This window comes from Phycodurus eques, chromosome 7, assembly GCF_024500275.1.
Source record: "Phycodurus eques isolate BA_2022a chromosome 7, UOR_Pequ_1.1, whole genome shotgun sequence".
Taxonomy (NCBI): Eukaryota; Metazoa; Chordata; class Actinopteri; order Syngnathiformes; family Syngnathidae; genus Phycodurus; species Phycodurus eques.
In genome coordinates, this window is record NC_084531.1 from 6,928,959 (window position 1) to 6,949,324 (window position 20,366).

General features: G+C 41.3%; 1 protein-coding gene across 1 annotated transcript; it reads left to right on the plus strand.

The window, feature by feature from the left end:
* Positions 1-153: 153 nt before the first annotated feature.
* LOC133404796 (histone H3.3A) lies at positions 154-4,658 on the plus strand. The gene is made up of 4 exons (XM_061681097.1): positions 154-390; positions 1,363-1,506; positions 3,118-3,271; positions 3,358-4,658. The coding sequence occupies exons 2-4, from the start codon at positions 1,379-1,381 to the stop codon at positions 3,484-3,486; spliced, it is 411 nt and encodes a 136-aa protein (XP_061537081.1). The 5' UTR covers positions 154-390; positions 1,363-1,378; the 3' UTR covers positions 3,487-4,658.
* The last annotated feature ends 15,708 nt before the right edge of the window (positions 4,659-20,366 follow it).

Genomic DNA, 20,366 nt, shown 5'->3' on the forward strand with positions numbered 1-20,366 from the left:
TTCTTTATTTGCATCTTTCACATGCATTTAAACCGTGTCATCATAAATAAGTACAGTACTGTAACTAAAAGTAACTTTCTCGTCCCTCATTTTACTACCGGAAATCACATCCATGCGGACTAGTTCAAAAATAGGACAAAGCAGCTCACTAAGTTATAACAGCGAACACGGTGTTGTTACACAAACATGTTGAGACGAGTTTGACAATCATTAGTCAAGCCCAAATTGAACGTGACCCGAACAAAACGACTTGAACACCGTTGGCTGCATTTGGGGACACTTGATTGATGCGGCGGCCATTTTACCCGCTGGACGCTACCTCTCATTGTGGATACGAAGAAAATAGACAAGCGAAAGGTTTCTCCTCACTTCTGTTCACTTTTTCTCGAGGTGAGCCATTTCCTACAGGCTTTTCCATTCGTTAATTAACTTTAGATATTTTGGTGTAACTTACCGAATTACTGCGTTTATTTATTCGGCGAATAAACGCTCGTTTTTATCGTGTTTGAAAACAACACGGCGTGATCGAGACGACGGTGAAGTCGCAGTCTTTCTACAGAGGAGGCGAAATTCTCTTTCTAATTGTGCGCCGGTTCACCTCGGCTGTGTGCTGCTAGCGGGACCGTTCAAGTGTGTTTTGCATATTACTGAAATCCTTGGAATGTCTTCTATATTATTCTTTCATCGCCCAATAACCGCTAACAGCGGCAACTTTTTAAATGGAAGTTGTTTACGTGCTACTCCGTCTGCCTTGGTCTTCATCCCGTTTGTGCATCAAACCGCCGCCATCATCAGAGCGGGGGAGGCGGGCCCACAAAAACTGGAAGCGCCTCTAAAGCCCACCCACTAGCCAGGAGAAACGCTGCTGATTGGCTTATATTTGATATGTACGTTTGCGCGTTGGTCTAACGGCCAATAGCGTAGGTATTCGTCTTTGATTGATGTCTACAAACTCTATGACGTATTACTTTTCTTATGACGTTCGAAATGTTAAAACTACACATAGTGGCCAAAACATGACCCTTTGCCCATCTGCTGCGAGCTAGCCAATGCAATAGCTGCACCAAAAGGCTTCATTTTGAAATATACTAATGCTTAGTATTGCGAGACATTTTCAGAGATTTTTAGCTTGCAGTGCACTGCGTCATACTCAGAGTTGTGTTGAATATTTCGTGCTGTGGTGAATATTTAAACATTTCTTGTATCGCCATATTGAAAGAGTGTCACCTTGAGGCACATATTTGTCGCATAAGCCATTAAGGAAAGGGAATCAGTATTTCCAAAGTATGTTGTTTATTGACATTAATTTTATCATATGTAATTAGATCAAATATGTTTTTATTTTGTTTCCATCATCTTCAGGGGATCTTAAGTAGCAATGGCCCGTACCAAGCAGACTGCCCGTAAATCCACTGGAGGCAAAGCTCCACGAAAGCAGCTGGCTACAAAGGCTGCCCGTAAGAGCGCCCCTTCCACCGGAGGGGTAAAGAAACCCCATCGCTACAGGTGCACTTTTTAAAAAATATATATATATTTGTATTTTATATGATTATTTTTTGCTGGAACATTAGTCACTACTCCATCAATACTCCCTCCGCTGATTTTGTTGTTGTTCTGGCTAGCAGGCACAGCAAAATAATTGCTTTGATTCCCTTTTCTTGTTACAGCATATGTTTTCACCTGCATATTGCTAGCCAGAATTTGAGAATCACTTGAGGACAAAGCCCAGGACGAGGCGTGGGGAAAAAATATAGATTCATCAATGCATTGCAATTTTTCTTTTCACAATTCAATTCAATTCTGCAAAGCTGCTGAATCGATTTCTGGCCACTCTGGCCGTGTGGTTCACATTGTGTGAACGGAAGCCAAACACAATGGCTCCTCCAGCAAACAACGGCAACAGCAGCATGAAGCGAGCGACTTCTTCTTTTAAATCTGACGTTCGGGGTCATTTTGGATTCCCCTGTAAATCCAGAACACAGAAATGTACAAAAGACACTCCAACCACGATACGCAATTCCAACACAACAACACACCAGAAGAGTTCAGGAGTTCAGACAGCGGTTTTGAATCATTGAAGTCGACAGAAAGAGCGACTGACCCCTACGTGCGTAACTATTTATCACTTCCCATTCCCAGACTAGAACCCCCTACTGCTCCTAATGTAGCGAACTTGTTGACGCAATAATTGAATGACGTTTGACAAAGAAAGTACCGGTGCTGGCTTGTCTCACAATACTGCAACCATGCTACTTAATTAAGTATTACTTAAATACCCTCCAAATAATAATAGTAACTCCAATAAGTAGATATTGCAAGTGCAGTGGAACCTAGATTGATAGACTGAGAGAGTCATGCCTTCGTGTCCAACATCATTGTGCGACCACACAATAACACTTGTGGAAGAATGGTCAAAAATTCCCATAAACACACTCCTTAACCTTGTGCAAAGCCTTTCCAGAAGAGTTGAAGCTGTTAAAGCTGCAAAGGGTGCACTAACGTCATATTCAACCCTATGGATTAAGAATCAGATGTCACTTAAGGTCATATGTGAGTCAATGCATGTGAGCGAATACTTTTGGCAATATAGTGACTGTATAGTGTACCCTTATTTTTTTTTATCATTAGACCACAAACAACACGGCATGATTGTCAATGAAAAAGTGGTTTGCTCCGGCAGCTGTAGCTATTTAATAGGCTGTCGGTTCCATTCATTGACTGGACTTGTGGATTTCCATGACAGAGACTCTACACTCTTTTCTTTTTAGCCACAGGTACATCTGGAATTATAAATATACTGTAGTTAAGTATTAGTGTAAAACAAAATATCCTGTATATACTAGGTGTGGGATGGTACAGGTTCCTTAACGGACCACGTTTCGATACATTTTTGGTATGTGGTTTGGGCTGTATTTGGAGAGCAAGTTTTAAAAAAAAATTTTTTAATGCGCCTTGCTCACATTTCAGATATGCGGATTATCTCATCCAGTATTAAATATAAAAATCACATTACAAAGAAAAAAAATCAGCACCATCTTTTGCATCCGGCACCACTTTCTACCACGCCCACGTTCTTTGTCTCATGTCCCTTCCATCATTTCTAAAAATGTTTTTTAGGCCTGGTACTGTTGCGCTGCGTGAAATCCGTCGTTACCAGAAGTCCACTGAGCTTCTGATCCGCAAGCTGCCCTTCCAGCGCTTGGTGAGAGAAATCGCCCAGGACTTTAAGACGGATCTGCGTTTCCAGAGTGCAGCCATTGGCGCGCTGCAGGTCTGTGTTGTTCAGATTTAGATTTGGTAATTTCTCATTTTGGTGATGTCATCTCACAAAAATTTCTTGTTTTCCTTCCACTGTAGGAAGCCAGCGAAGCCTACCTCGTGGGTCTGTTTGAGGACACCAACCTGTGTGCCATCCATGCCAAGCGTGTTACCATCATGCCCAAAGACATCCAGCTGGCACGTCGCATCCGTGGGGAGCGCGCATAAAAGCTTTCACTTTGTCTTTCTACTTTTTATCTGTGTTTGTCCATCCCTCTCCCTCGCTCCTCACCCCCGCCTCCCTCTCCGCTGTGTTAGTAGTATGTAGGGAAAACTGTTCATATTATTAATCAAGTGTGTAGTCGTATTTTTCTTAGTGATCTCAGCAGAAGTCTTCTATGGTACCCCTTTTATATCAATATATCAACTCTTTGGTGATGAGGCTGCCTCACGGACACTCACAGACTCCACACTCTCAGGTGGAGCAGATACCATGATTTGGAGGAAAAACACTAATCATGCCAGTACAAATTTAAGCAGGGACAGACAGAAGATGTGGTGTTCATCTGCTGTGGGAATGGGCTGCTTCTTGTGGCTTCTTTCCGGCAGTGTGCTCTTCTGCTCTTGATCATGCACCTGCTTCTGCTCCCAGGTGATCAGAGACCTCAACACCGGCCTCGGCTGGATTCTCTGTCCCTGCGTGCATCTGCATGAGTGTTAGCTCTGATCACCGTAGAGAACTCTATTTACTACATCAACATCTCTGGAGACAATGTTTAGAATATTGATTGTTGTTGATATTCTTAATAGTCTTTATTTTTTGCCTCAGATAACACTGTGGATATTTTTTTAACTGAAATGCAAGGCATGGAGGTGGGTGGAACAATCCCATTTTAACACAGAGAACAAACAAACCTAAACAGATCTTAAATAGACTTAACATCGATCCTCTCGTGGATACTCTTTTCCTATAAGAAATGACCTCAATGTTTCTTTTTCGTTCCTTGAAATGTTTTTGCCAAAGCTTGAGCGAGTCATTCATACAGTACTTTTGTATTCTTGGCTTTCTTTTCCATGAACCTTGTATAAGAGGTTTATACAGTCCCCAAATGAAAACGGTTTTTTTTAAACAAAATGTGAGACATGTAGTGTTTCTTGAAATAATATTGTTCCCCTCTGTATCAGTTACCACTCTTCTTCCGTTTGTTTTTATTTTTTATTTTGTCTCCTCCAAGGTCATTTGATCATCTGTCTACTGTTTCTAAGGTGTACTTGACACCCTACAACTTTTTGTTTTGCTCAGTTTATTTTATTGAAACATTAATGGTGATGTTTTAATAAAGCAATGTTTGTACTTTCAAGGTTTGTCATATAAGGTGGTAATAAATGGATGTTACACACGTCAGTTGTAAGTTTGCTTCTTTTGTGTTCTTATTAATATAAAGATTTTTGTTCCCGACAAATACTATTGTGGCTAAAGCAACTATTGCTCAAGTGGGCAATACAAATTATTGTTCAGTATTGAATTAGGTAGCGAGAGCATCCACAGTACGTTATGTCTGAGCTCAGCCGGTTTTAGCGTTTGTGAAGAACCAGTCGTTTGCAGTTGTGATATTTACCACTAGATGGTAATAAGAGACCTCCGGCGTCTTGCAGTTTAAGCATGGGAGCCCAAACTTCCGTCTCCCCAGCCACTTTGTCCAGCGTTTCCGGAGGATCCTGATGCGTTCCAAGGACAACTGTGAGACCAAGTCCCTCTAGCGTCTCCCAGGTCATCCCGAGATTGGCGCATGCCCTGCCACCAGGCGTTAGCCATCAAAACCCACCCTATGCGTTGGTTCCAGAGGGGCCCCGGTGACCCCCATTCATACGAAGGAAAATTCAGAATAATGGATTTTATTACTGTTATAAAGCATTCAATTAACTGGTATTCAGTTCAACAGCACTGAAGTGTCATTTGAACGAAACATGCATCATCACGGGTGATTAATGGTATAATTTGGGTGTATTTAAAGAAGATGCTGTTCTGATCCCCCCAAAAATCATTTATTTTAGAAGAAAATCGCACCAGATGTTGGGAACAACCCAAGTAATCCATACATACAAAGAAAGTAGAACAAATAAGCTCAGACATAAAGTTGTGTGTAATAATGTGAAGTAACACAGGGGAAAAGTATTAAACACGCCAACTGGTATTTATTTAATACTTTGTACAAAAGCCTTTGTTTGCAATGACAGCTTCAAGATGCCTCCTGTATGGAGAAACTAGTCCGATGCATTGCTGTAGTGTGATTTTGGCCCATTCCTCCACACAAGAAGTACTTAATTGACAATAATGATATAATTTACCCCTCAAACATGATTTTTTTTTTCAGTGTGCGTGTCCACCCCTGTGTATTAAAATAATATATTGAGTAATCAAAAAGGAGTCAATGTTTTTGATATCCTCTTTGATATGCTGATGTGCTTCTGTTTGAATTCACAAGATTTATTATAAATATCACACATACAACATTTACGCATGCACCTTTATCTCACAGGGCTGAGTGTGGGTTACTGTATGAGCACATTTGTTATGAGTTATAAAAATACATGGTGTTAACCTTGTTAGGAGATCAGAGTCAGCCACATGTGAGAGCAGTGACCCATGATCGCAACGATTCTCTCCTCGAACGGGGTTAGGCCCTCCGCGTCGGTTCGTCCGCCTTTTTTTGGCCACACTTTGGCGGTGGGCAGCTGTCCTCCCCTTCACATCCACCTTAATGTCTGACCACTTCTTTTTTAGTTCAGCGTGTGTGCGCTGATCAGTATTGATCAGTACAGTATTGACAGCCGCACACACGCTGTCCCATTCTGTACCAGTCTTTGTACATAAGGCGCCAGGTCTTTTTGAAGCTCTCCACAGGTGGTCCTTGGCACTTGGACAACTCTTATGATTATTCTTTGCACTCCTCTGTTAGAAGTCTGGCGAGGAGCACCTGATTGCGGTAAATTTATGGTGGTATGTTTGGCTTTCCACTTACGTATTATGGCCCTAACCGTGCTCACTGGAACGTTAAGAAGCTGAGCTATGCGCCTGTAACCAATACCAACGTTATGTTTTGCAACAATCAGTTTGCGATGGTCTTAAGACAGCTCTTTGCGCTTACCCATCATGAGATGTGTCTTGACTCACACCTTGGCAATGAAACCTTTTTGTAGGCCATCATTTAGGACTGAACCAGCTGATATTCATTTGCACTTACAAGAGGCTGCATTGCTGTTTGATTATTGATAAATTTTAGGTGTTGTCTTGGCTTTCCATGCCTTTTTGCACCTCCCTTTCTTCATGTGTTCAATACTATTTCCCCGTGTCATTTCACAGGTTTACACACAACTTAGTTTCTGATCTTATTTGTTCTAATTTCTTTGTATGTATCGATTACTTGGGTTGTGCCCAACATCTGGTGAAAATTTCAGGTCAATAGCACATTTGGAAATATATTTAGTGAGAAAAATGGCGACGTGTTAAATACTTATTTCAGCCGCTGTACATGAGTTAATAGCCTACGACTCTCGTGAGGATAAGCGATACAGAGAAGCAAATTGATGGATGATTTAATAGTATGTACCTAGATATGCAGACAAATATCAAGTTGGTTGCGGAAAGGGATTTTTTTTTTTTTGTTATTTTGTGTGTGAATGGAACAAAGGTGCACAAGATGAATAAATTGCGCGTCTTTGTTCCATTTACACACAAACATGCGCGCGACACACAAACACATATTCAGACACCCACATAAACACACTCACATAGAAACAAATACTGAAATGATTTCAGACTATTTATTCGTTGGGCAACTTTCAATGTACATTATATTTTCTGGGTTGACGTATATCTCCATCATTATTATTTAATTTCATCGTTTTACTTCCTTGATTAAAAGAGATAAAGCCATGTCTTCAGCCATATTCATTTCAATGAAAGACACACTAACACGCACCCATGCCTCTGTGGCCCTGGCTATACTCATTACAATGAAAGACACAGAGACAAACAAACATCTAATCAAACACCAGACATTAATCCTGTTGTTTTGTGTCACACACACACACACGCGCGCACAGCCGCACACACTCACACCCACACAAACACAACAAGCCACACGACTAAAATTAATGGGAAGAGTACGAAAACATACAATGGATGTGTGTACCCTTTCTATTAAACATTTTTAAAGGTACTGTATGTGGAAATGTTTTTGAAAAGTAAGTCGCAAGATGAATCGCAAAATTGAAACCTGATAATTTAATTAAATGGGGGGGAAAAAAGCATCGTTTGATCCAAATGAGGACAAGCGGGATAGAAAGTGGATGGATGAAACAGGCCAAAAAAATGTCTTGTAAATTCATGCGTGGTGCAGGCAGTGGTGTGGGCCTGTAAATTTCACACACCACAGAGTAATGTTAACAATCCTGCCAATTTTGAATGAATAAAACATATTGCCAAGTATATAAAATCAGGTTTCAAAACTTGAATAATATGGACCACCTCTCAGCTCTTAAACATCAGTGGGCATGTCAAATGGAAGCGACAAAAGGAATCAAACATACTGAGGGGGCGAGCGACCAGTTCAGGGCTCTTTCACCCAGTCAGCTGGGATAGACTCCAGCACGCCCGCGACCCTAGTGAGGATAAGCGGTATGGAAAATGACTGAATGAATGTGTGGTTGTGTGTGTGTCTCACACACACACACACACGCACACACACACACACACACACACGCACACACACATATATATTAGGGTTGCACGATATTGGAAAAAAATGCCATATACAGTCATCACAGAAAGTATTCAGACCCCCTTAAATTTTTCATTCTTTGTTATATTGCAGCCATTTGCTAAAATCATCTAAGTTCATTTTTTTACTCATTAATGTACACACAGCACCCCATATTGACAGAACAAAACGGAATTATTAAAAAAGAAAAACTGAAATATCACACTGCCATAAGTATTCAGACCCTTTGCTCAGTATTTAGTAGAAGTACCCTTTTTGAGCTAATACAGCCATGAGTCTTTTTGGGAATAACGCAAGTTTTTCACACCTGGATTTGGGGATCCTCTGCCATTCCTCCTTGCAAATCCTCTCCAGTTCTGTCAGGTTGGATGGTGAACGTTGGTGGGCAGCCATTTTCAGGTCTCTCCAGAGATGCTCAATTGGGTTTAAATCAGGGCTCTGACTGGGGCATTCAAAAACAGTCACGGAGTTGGTCTGAAGCTACACCTTCGGTATTTTAACTGTGTGCTTAGGGTCATTGTCTTGTTGGAAGGTGAACCTTCGGCCCAGTCTGAGGTCCTGAGCACTCAGGAGAAGGTTTTCGCGCAGGATATCCCTGTACTTGCCCGTATTCATCTTTCCTTCGATTGCAACCTGTCGTCCTGTCCTTGCAGCTGAAAAATCACCCACAGCATGATGCTGCCACCACCATGCTTCACTATTGGGACTGTATTAGACCGGTGATAATCAGTGCCTGGTTTTCTCCACACATACCACTTAGAATGGCCAAAAAGTTCTATCTTGGTCTCATCAGACCAGAGAATCTTATTTCTCACCATCTTGGAGTCACTCAGGTGTTTTTTAGCAAACTCCATGCAGGCTTTCATGGGTCTTGCACTGAGGAGATCCTTCCGTCGGGCCACTCTGCCATAAAGCCCCGACAAGTGGAGGGTTGCAGTGATGGTTGACTTTCTAGAACTTTCTCCCATCTCCCAACTGCCTCTCTGGAGCTCAGTGATATTTGGGTTCTTCTTTACCTTTCTAACCTGGTCAGTTTGGCCTGATGGCGAGCTCTAGGAAGGGTTCTGGTTGTCCCAAACATCTTCCATTTAAGGATTATGGAGGTCACTGTTCTCTACGGAACCTTAAGTGCAGCAGAAATATTTTTGTAACCTTGCCAGATCTGTGCCTTGCCACAATTCTGTCTCTGAGCTCTTCAGGCAGTTCCTTTGCCCTCATGATTCTCATTTGCTCTGACATGCACTGTGAGCTGTAAGGTCTTACATAGACAGGTGTGTGGCTTTCATAATCAAGTCAGCACAAAGTTCAAACGCCAGCATCTGTGATAGTATTTGGGGTGTGTTAGTGCCCAGGGTATTGGTAACTTGCCCATCTGTAAAGGCACCATTACTGCTATAAGGTACATACAGGATTTGGAGCAATATATGCTAAGCAACGTCTTTTTCAGGTACATCCCTCTTAATTTCAGCAAGACAAAGCCAAGCCACATTCTGCACGTTACAACAGCATGACTTCGTAAGAGTATGATTACTAGACTGCCAGCAGTCCAGACTTGTCTCCCATTAAAAATGTGTGGTGCATTATGAAACAGAAAATATGACATTTGAGACCCCGGACTGTTGAGCAACTGAAGTTGTACATCAAGTAAGAATGGAAAGAATTCCACCTACAAAGCTTCAACAATTAGCGTCCTCAGTTCCCAAAGGTTTGAATGTTGAGTGCTGTTCAGAGGAAAGGACAATACCAAATAATTAACAACATGAACATGAACACTAGTTCCTCTGTTTTGTTTATGAATGATGTAGTTGCACAAAGCTGACGTCAGTCCTCTTCCTTATCATATAATCGACTGAATGCAGCCTGCGTGTAAATGAAGGACATGCATACATATTTCATTCTAATTGGAATTCTGTGTGTGTGTGTGTGCGTGCGTACGTGCATGCGCGTGTGTGCAGGACATGCGCATGTACAACAGAGTGTTCACCTTCCCCAAGGTCTGTGTGGTGGCCCTCCATCTGTGGCATTCAGGGGATTACAGCCAATCTGTCTGTCTGATGCTCAAAGTGCTGACCATCAGAGCAGCCGCAGATTAACACAGTGCTCAGAGTGGTAGACAGTGGTGGAGTATGGTTACGGTCGAGGAGAGGTGTGCGGGGGCTGGGCGCTGTTGGAAGAGAGGGATGGATGATGAGGGAGAGAGGGATACGTGTATGGTGAGTCAAGTGGTAACGAGGGAGCAGGTTGAGAGGCCGGGGACAGATTAGTACGCAACTGGTACACAAGGAGGGGGTGTTGAGTTTGGAGGGGTACGATGGGGGGAAGGTTTGAGGGGCTGGTGTGTGGGGGGAGAAGCTAACCATATGTACCGTACGCTGTGTGAATTTTATTGCACATCAGTGGTATAAGGAGCCGCACAGTTGCCAGAGACATATTCCACTTTTAGTTAAGTTTCCGTTTTGTCTACATATTATGACCGGTGAACCTGTGAGCCTGAATTTTTGTGCATAGCCCTACGTTATCAACTTCTTCATATTCAGCAATGTAGATCAATAGATATGCAATGTGTATATATATATATATATATATATATATATATATATATATATATATATATATATACACACACATATGTATATTAGGGATGGAACGATTTTTGAAAAAACGTCAAAACGGTTCGTGGGTTTTGCTGCCCCCTACTGCTGTAATTCAGCATTAAAACGAGGCATACGTCGCTTCGATATGACGTAAGCTCTGCTGAGTCTAAATGTCTAATCACTGTGGTCTTACAGTACCTGTTAATGTAGAGACACACACATACATTTCTGGGTTCCCTCTAAACCATTCAAATAATGTACATTATAAAGTAAACATATTGTGTTTTCCAACAATGCTTAACTATATTTAACTATATTTATAATGGGCCTGTGGATAAAAAAGTGAAGTGCTAAAATGTACGTGGGCAGTATACGTACATTACGTACGTTTGTGCCTCTCACCGGCTGTTCAAATAAGCCAGCATCTTTTAAAATACTGTATCGCTGCCATGTCCTGATTCCGTAGCAACCCACTTCTTCCAACTATTAATCTATCTTTTTATGGTTTAATACACGTGATAAAAAACAACACTGTTTGTACAGCATCAAACGCGTCCTCATATCCAATGGCTCAATTTGCGGAGGGGCTGGGGGATTTCGCTTCGCGCACGTGGAAGACGTTTTTCACCTGTCATCCTGCTCTTCTTCCTCTTTTTCCATCTCAATCATGCTATTCGTGTCACGTCTCCGGACTTCAGCTTTATGTCACTGGTGATCAATGTCCGTAGACAGATCGATCAAAGTTTATTCATTATTGTTATTAAGATTAAAGGTCAGAGGACAAAGATGTTAACAATGTTCTTGATAACTCTAGAACCCCTTTACAAACCATATCTGCCATTTCAAATTGATTATATAGCAGATATTTACAAATATGATTGAGAATGTGCCTGCTGATTTTTTTCATCTAGCGCCTTCCGGTCTTCGGCTCTATCCGGCGCTGTGACATCACACAAGCCACACATTCTGTTCATTTGGTGTTGTGTGCTATTGTTCCATGGTGTTGTTCCTGTCCTTGTATATTTGTCGTATGATTTAGCGACTTCGTGATGGTTTATTGTGTGGCATTTGGTTGTACAAATGGTTCAGGCAGTGACAAGAGCTTCTTTGGCTTTCCAAACGAAAAAGGAATATGTGACCAGTGGATCGGGAAAGTCAATCGACAGGGGAAGAAACATGGTCAGCTATGGGTGCCTACCAAGCATTCCCGCCTTGGTCGGGCCCGCCTTCTGGCGCTGCTCTGGTCACTGGGCTATGATTGGTTTCGTGGGGGGGGGGGTCGGAAATAGCTGTAGGGTGGGGGTGGGGGTTTCCCCTCATTTCTCTGTGGTCTGCCGGCCGGTCAGGAGTCTAGCCTCTTATTTGACACACACTGCACATTTTTAGTACTCACACTGTACTTACTCCGCACATTGGGCGCGCGCAGCCGTGGCCCAATGGTTAAGATTATCGCCTGCCACAGTGGGGGACCTAGGTTCATGACCCTGACTGGACCATCCATCAACATCCCCCGGACTCACGGCTGTGGTGTCCTTGACCAAGATACTGATACCCCGAAATGCTCCCCGGGCGCTTCAGCTGCCCCCTGCTCCAGTGTGTTCCACCAACGTGTGTATGTGTTCACTGTGATGGGTTAAATGCAGACAGCAAATTTCGTGTGCATGCATGTTCATGACAATAAATGGTGATTCTTCTCCTTCTTCTTCTCATACAGTATCTCATTCGGGGTCCCCCAGGGGACTGGCGCCAGGTATAGTGGGGCGGGCACCGGGCCAGGTGCTGGCACATCTGTGCTGGTTTGTGGTCTGGTCGACCCCTTCAATGCTTTGCCGGTCCTCCAGTTTTAATGCATCATACACCCGTCTTTGTGGGGAGGGGAAGAGAGGGCTGGGGAGGACACTCGGCCAGGTTTCCCGGCACTTCGGCCTGCTCTCTGGCCCGCCATGCCTTTCTCCCGTGGATTTTTAATGCACTACATACCCCACCATACACAATCACGGCACAGGGATAATGGCAGTCCAACTGAATGCTTGCTTAAACAGAATCAAAATGGCCTGAGCCTCCCAGGCCTGCTGGATGCCATTGATTAACCACTGTCTTGCAAAGAGCTCTGAGGAAGTTGCACTTAGCCCTGTCCGCAGTGGCCGACCTCTCGCTACTCCAAACAACACAAAGCTTTGGGGCATGGAAGAAGAATCATCCTGCAGTCATTTTAAAACTAGTTGCTGAACCTTGACCCGCATCTAGCCTGGATGTCCAAGGGCACTCACAGACGGATGATACAGCAGGGGGCAAGACAAAGTCCACACGAAGGGTACCATTCATAACCAAAAGATCAGGCTGGATCCTAAATAACTGTGGCAGGCTAATGTGGAGATAGCCACTTCAGCCGAGACCAGGTCTAGGTGGTTGTGGCTGTCAAGGTATCGCAGTGGGAACCCCTCTACAGATGAAGGCAAAATCAGCCTTTGCTACCCCACTCAGGAGGGGTGTTCAGAATTAAGGGGCGAAACACTTCAGATACCTGCTGAGGATGCAGCAGGTATTCTGCTAAAAAAATCAGGCTCACAGGTTCACCAGTCATAATATGTAGACAAAACTATTACGTATTAGATCTTTAATTGACACAACATGCATAGTGAGAGACTACGGCGTGTTACTACTTACATACAAATTTGTCGCCCGGCTAGGAATTGGACTCGTGAACCGAGGGACCTGCGGTCAGAGTTGCCAACTAATTCTAAGGGGATGTTGCTTAAAGTTGTTGTTTGTTGTTGTCTGTTTGTTTCTGAAAGTTTCTAAATGAGGTTGCCATTGCCTGATTATGTCATTTTGTAATTACATAAAACATAACATAGATTACACAGTGGCATTACATAAATTGGCTGGCCGTTTTAGCAAAGACTATTTGAAATGTGTTCATTTACAATTGTTTGTTTATATCATGTTTTTATTTCTAAAATTAAAATAAATTACATTATATGTTTGTTTTATTCATATTTATCATAAGCGTATATCCAAATCTATATGTTTGTATGTTGAATTATTTAAATGTATCAAGTAAATTTAGCAACTGACAGTGCAGCAGGTTGTGTGTCTCTGAATGTGTGACTCATTTCGAGGAAAAATGAATACATTTTAGCACTTGAGTCTTTTCAAGGCAGCATGCTGAATGGCTCGGTTAGCACGTCTGCCTCACAGTTCTGCGGACACGAGTTCAAATCCAGTCTTGCCTCTGTGGAGTTTGCATGTTCTCCCCGTGCCTGCAAGTGTTTTCTCCGGGCACTCCTGTTTCCTCCCGCATCCCAACAACATAAACTTTCAGAGATTATAGATTCAGGGCCTACAATTTAAACAATTTCAAGTATCTGTTTGTTTATTTTGACATAATTTGGGCTTCCAGTTCATAAAACCCACAAAATCAGGAATTCCAAAAATTAGAATACTGTGAAGAAATCATTTACTTCTCAGTTTTTGTAGAAAAAAACCCAAGAAATTAGGGTCACATTAAATCAGTCAAAATATGGTACTTTCAAAACGATATGTTAATCTTCAATACTTGGTTGGGAATCTCTTTGCTTTAATCACTGCCTTGATGTGCCTTGGCATTGGGGCAATCAGCCTGTGGGATTGCCTGGGAGTTATGGAAGCCCAAATTTCCTTGATGCATGCTGTGAGTTTGTTTTTGGGTCTGGTGCCCCTCATTTTCCTCTTGATAATACCCCATAGATTCTCAATGGGGTTTAGATCCGGCGAGTTGAGTGGCCAGTCAAGCATTGTGATGGCATGGGCATCAAACTGGGTTTTGGTGCTTCTGGCAGTATGGGCAGGTGGAAGATCAGCATCAGATCCTCAGCAGAAGGAATCATGAAGTCCTCTGAAACATTCTGGTAGAGTGTTGTGGCGACCTCAGATTTAAGAAAGCAGAGTTTTGAAACTGTGACTCCTGCCTCATTCCACTCTGATTATCCGCTGAAGCCCACGGTCGCCTCTTTTCCTGTTGCGTCTTCTCCTGCCGCATTTTTTCCTTCCATAGACTTTCCATTGATATGCTTGGACACAGCACTCTGTGAACAGCCAGCCTCCTTAGCTATGAACCTTTATGGCTTACCCATCATCAGTGATGGTCTTCTGGCCAGCTGTCTTCCCCATATTGAACCCAACTGAGACAATTGAACCAAACTGAAGCAATTTAGTGACACCTGGGGAAACCCGTGCCGGTGCTTTGAGTTTAGTAGATGATTAGTGTGTGACACTCAGTTTAAAACATTTATGGCCTGCAAAATTTGGTCTGATTTCTTCACAGTATTCTAATTTTTTGAATTCCTGATTTTGTGGGTATGTACATAATTTGTGGGTACAAATTATGTACAAATAAACAAATAAATACTTTAAATTGTTTAAATTGTTGGCCCTGAATATGTAATCTATGAAAATGTAATTTCTTGAATGGGAATTATGGAAATGAATAAACTTTTCCATGATATTTAAATTTTTTGGAAAGGGTCTCCGCATGAAGGCTCGCTGATATTATTGTACTGTACTAAAGCACAAAGAGAGCGTGGAAGGGGGTTATTGGGAACAAGAGATTGAGGGGGTTGGGGGCTCTCAGGGATTAACCGTTTTCATTGTAGGACAAACTGGTAGTCAACTGGTAACATGCCAGGGTTTCGACACAGACACACACACAGTCATTAACATGACATGATCCTAGACAATAAAGGTTTATTTTGGATTTTTTTTTGACAGAAGATCAGGAACTGTTAACCAACACAGTTTTTTAACTGGGATAAAAGTGGAGGGTTTTTTTCACTAGAATTTTAAAATACATTTGAAAACAATGGATGTAATTTTTTCTTTGTTTTTGAATTTAATTTATTATACTAATAATAATCCCTAAAAAGGAAATTTAATTTACACTCTGCTGTATATATTTTGTTGTGCACCCCCCACCACCCAGTCCCGCCCTGCATGCCACTGTTCCTGGCTACTGTCGAGGTGTCCCCCTTGACCAATTAATTTCAATTGAGCAAAAAGTAACCCACCCGATCTAGAAAAATGTCTGGCATCATGTATAAATTTAAGAACTATTCCTAAATTCCACCTGGATTTTTTTTTTCACAAAAGAACAGATAATGACGAATTTCATCCATCCATCCATTTTCTGAGCCGCTTATCCTCACAAGGGTCAGGGGCGTGCTGGAGCCTATCTCAGCTATCATCGGGCAGGAGGAGGGGTACACCCTGAACTGGTTGCCAGCCAATCGCAGGGAACATACAAACAAAAAAAAACATTTGCACTCACATCTACAGGCAATTCAGAGTTGTCAATTAACATACCATGCATGTTTTTGGGATGTGGGAGGAAACCAGAGTCCTGGAGAAAACCCAGGAAGGCATGGGAAGAACATGCAAACTCCAGAAAGGCAGGGCTGGGGATTGAACCCTGGTCCTCAGAACTGTGAGGCAGAACCAGTCGCGCACCGTGCCGCTAAAGAAGGATTTGTTCCCCTAAATTTATTGGGTAAATTCTGTAGGCTGTTTTTACTTGGTTGCTGTGTTGGCGTGTAAATATATTCCCTCATATTTACCAGATCCAATTGTAGCGAAAGCCATGCTGTATATACATTTAATACAGAAAGAAAAAAATACATTTACTTCACAATGATTTTCTTTTTCGGATGGCTCTTACAAGACCATTCCACCAAGTGATTTAGATAATAAAAGTGGTCCTGTAGAGTTTCCATGTAATCCGACTAACAGATGGAGCAGAGCTGGAAAAACAACAATGTATGGACTTAAAATGCACTATAGGTCTGAAGCCTATCCCTATAGAGTCATAAACATCACAGGTTAAAATGTGAGGTTACATTACATTCACCTATTTCATTCTGTGCCACACCGTGTATTTGTTTTGTTTGAGTGGTTTTATGTCATTATTATTGCCCAGCAATAGACGAAACAATGGTGATTGAGGAAGTAAAGTGTTTCGGATTTGAATAGAATGTATAATGTGAGTGACGAGCAAATGTGAAGAAAGAGAGTAAAATATTCAGACTATTCGCCAGAGTTATTACGAAGTGCAGCACAATAATAAAACAACTGTATGAGGAATGATAAATAATATGCTGTCTAGTTTGTTGAGTCTGTGATCAATTAACCGCAAAATTTTGATCTTTGTGTGTTTGTGCCCCGTGGGCCACGTGCTTCCATAGTCACCCTGCTGCCACAATTGACAAGAGGGAGAGCAGGGTGAACGCTTGTGCCAACACGGCTCCCCCTCACGACCAAGTACGCCAAACTGTTACGCTAAAGTGCATTTCAATTTCCTTCACTGAGCAAAACCAGCAGCGATGTGGGAGACTGGTTAGCACATCTGCCTCACAGTTCTGAGGATGGATGTATGGATAAAAACCAGAGATACTCTACTAAGTGTAACAAATGACATCACATTTATATCAAGGTGGTGGAAATAACAATAAAAAAAAGATACACATCATTTTATTAGTTAATGACATGGTCATTTTCATATAATTCAATTAAAAACCATAGACAATTGGCAAATGTTTTTCTAATTTTGCATTTTTCTTTATGCCGCCTTGGTTTTATATGGAAAGATGTCTCGCATGCTAAAACAGTCAGGCTTGAAGTCCTATTTTCAAAACATTATTGATAATTTAAATTTTTAGGCCATAATAGTCAAGAATATCACGATATAAATATGCTTATTTCATTGGAGTCCAATGCAAATGTAATCTGAATAATAGATTTCTTAAACTTGCATGGGGAAAAAAAATCATAAACAATGATAACTTTTATTTATGAAGAGCAACTTCATTAAATAATAAAACAACATCAGCAGTGAACTGTTGAAACTATATAGCACTATACTATAGCACTGACAAAGTAAAAATGTAACTTAGTTATGCAAACTCCAAATACTGTCCATTAAAAAAACACCCATCCTTTAGAATACAGTATATGAAGTTCGGCCTCAATCTTGTCTCGACTTAAATTCGGCCCTAGCTTTGCTGATAGAACCCATTGATAGAGCAAATGGTGGTGGCCCACTGAACGGTAAAGTCATAGACAGCATCATAAAAATCATGTGAGTTGCACAATTTACGTGTTGCCCTTCTAATTCTGCGGCTATGAATGCTTTAATGATCCTAACCACTCATTACACTCTTGTCTTTATACAATGGGAATAACAGCTAAGACGCGCAATATTCCTGACAATTCCAACAAAATTCATAATAGAAATAACTATTTTGCAGTCTGCTATTGTGTGAATGCCAAACGGCTGCCACATCCTGAATATCACAGATCCCTCTGGTGTATTGCAACAACATAACGAGGCGGTCCAGTGCCATTCACGGTAAAGACAGCTTGAGTGAAAAAGAAGGACTATTTGTAAAATAACCAATTAAAAAAAGCAACTCTTAAGATACGAAGATACATTCGTGTTGGTTTTCATGGAAAAGGCATATGAAGTAATCGGAGAAAAATACCAAATATCCCAAAATGTAATTAGCATTTTCAGAAATCATGTTGCAAACCATGAAATTTCATTTGGAATACAGGTATTTTGGCACTAAAAGCGTTAAAAATATAACTTCAGAACAATTGTTTTACTTAGAAACATTGATTACCTTTTGAATGACAGCAACTGCCAGTAATTCCAATGTACTCATATCAGTAACATGAATAGATTTTCAACATGAAATTCAGTGTCTTTAGAGTCTTTTCCGTTATCGATCCAAACTATATGAAAATGACTTGTATAATTGTGTTTGTAACTGTAGTGGTGTTGGACATCACAGTTTCCTATTAACTAAACATCAGATGGTGTTCTCATTTAGCTACATCAGAGGGCTAAATATAGAGAAACACCTTTTGGTACGATGCTGAGATGTTTTGCACCACTACAACCACAATCTTCACAATATTATCAAATTAATACCTCTCAAAGGGTCAGTAAGAACTGACCCTAATTTTGTCTGTAAAAATACACATTTTGACGCTGATATTTTGTCTCCAAAATTCTAATGTTGATCTCCTCACATATCACATTATTGTGACAAAAGAACAATGCCAACTTTGTTCAAAATAAATCACTAGAATAACAAAGGTTGCCTCTGGTCTAAAACAGACAACTGCACAGGCTTAACAACAAAAGCTATAGAAACGCATGTACATGGACGCAAATTCAGTAAATATTTGTGAGCGGGTGGCCCTCAGTCACAAACACATGGGTTGTTGTGTTGTTGTGTCTTGGCAGCATGCAGTCTTCTAATAGCCTCTGAGTCACAGAGATGAAACAAACATGTTGACTTGTTGTTTTCACATTGTGTCGGTGCTCATTTGAGGAGAGGTGTGTCATATGAGTGATCGCTTGTCATAGATGGTAACCCCCTCACCCATCCCATCAGTTTGGGGTTGGTCTGTGGCTCCAGCTCTGAGGATTAAACCGGAGTGCCCACTTTTTTGTCCCGTTCCCCTGCTTCATTTTTTCCCCCCGTTTCTCCCACTCTTTTCCCCATGTCACATGATCCGTTACATCACGGGATTGAGGTCAGAACTGGATTAGGGCGAGCTACGCAAGCGAGGGAGGCAGCGCTGGAATTACTGAAAGTGAGGGGGGAAATGCATGCGTGTGTCTGTTTGTGTATGTTTGTGTGTGTGTTGGGAGGTGTGGAGCGTTCAGATGAAGAGAAAAACTGACATGATGAGAAAGGAAACAAAGAGAGGAGGATGCATTGGAAGGCAAGGGTGAGAAAGGACAAATGTTTACTCTAAAAGAGGGAACGAACATGAACATGTACAAAGGTCATGTCTGATACAAAGTGTCCATTTGGACAAAGAAGAGCTCTATTGTTTTCTAAACTAAACTCTTGGGTAGAACTACAAAGAGTAAAAGTGCCTGAATGTCTTCAAACATGCAGTCAAATAATGTTGAGAAACAAACGAGTACAGTGGAACCTCAGGCCTAACACCAAAGGTGGCGGCAGTATTCACACTCTGTAATGAAGTAGACGAACAGATACTTTATGGATGTGTTAAAAAATAAATAAATAAATAAAACTCAGGTAATAGTAGAAGTACTGATTCATCTCAAGTTAAAAAAAACAACACACCACAAACTGAAATGTAATGAAGTATAAAAGTAAACAGTACAGATGACACCCCCCCCAGCTATACACAATACCAGTTTTGATAACTTGGCACAATGAAGAATATCGTAAAGCGCACAGTTGTTCCACTGGGCACAGCTGACGGGATAAACAGGACTAAACTGACCATAACACTAAACTGACCAGAACACAACTAGTTATTTATAAGAGCAGAAAGAAAATACACCTTACCTGGATGTGTTTTTTCATATCAGACTGAGAATTTTTTAACACCAGATGCTCATAGTTTTTGGCTCAACTCAACTCAACTTTATTTGTAGAGCACTTTAAAACAACCACAGCTCCAAACAAAGTGCTGTACATTATATAAAAACTAAAACTTGTAAAAACAATTAAACATAGGGCAAATTAAAACAATAGATTAATAGTTATGTTAAAAACAATACAAACAATAAAACACTAAAACAGTGCAGAGTCTCATGCTGAGTTGAAAGCCAAAGAATAAAAATCGGTTTTAAGAAGAGTTTTAAAGATGTACAGTGAGGGGGCTTGCCTAATATTTAGGGTGGACCGGCAATGGAAAAAGATTTATCCCC

What these genes read in the sequence shown, in the direction of transcription:
- LOC133404796 (XM_061681097.1), top strand. Translation starts at nt 1,379, where the DNA reads ATGGCCCGTACCAAGCAGACTGCCCGTAAATCCACTGGAGGCAAAGCT. An exon ending in AAGAAACCCCATCGCTACAG is followed by an intron (nt 1,507 to 3,117) that starts GTGCACTTTTTA and finishes AATGTTTTTTAG; the next exon opens with GCCTGGTACTGTTGCGCTGC. An exon ending in CAGCCATTGGCGCGCTGCAG is followed by an intron (nt 3,272 to 3,357) that starts GTCTGTGTTGTT and finishes CTTCCACTGTAG; the next exon opens with GAAGCCAGCGAAGCCTACCT.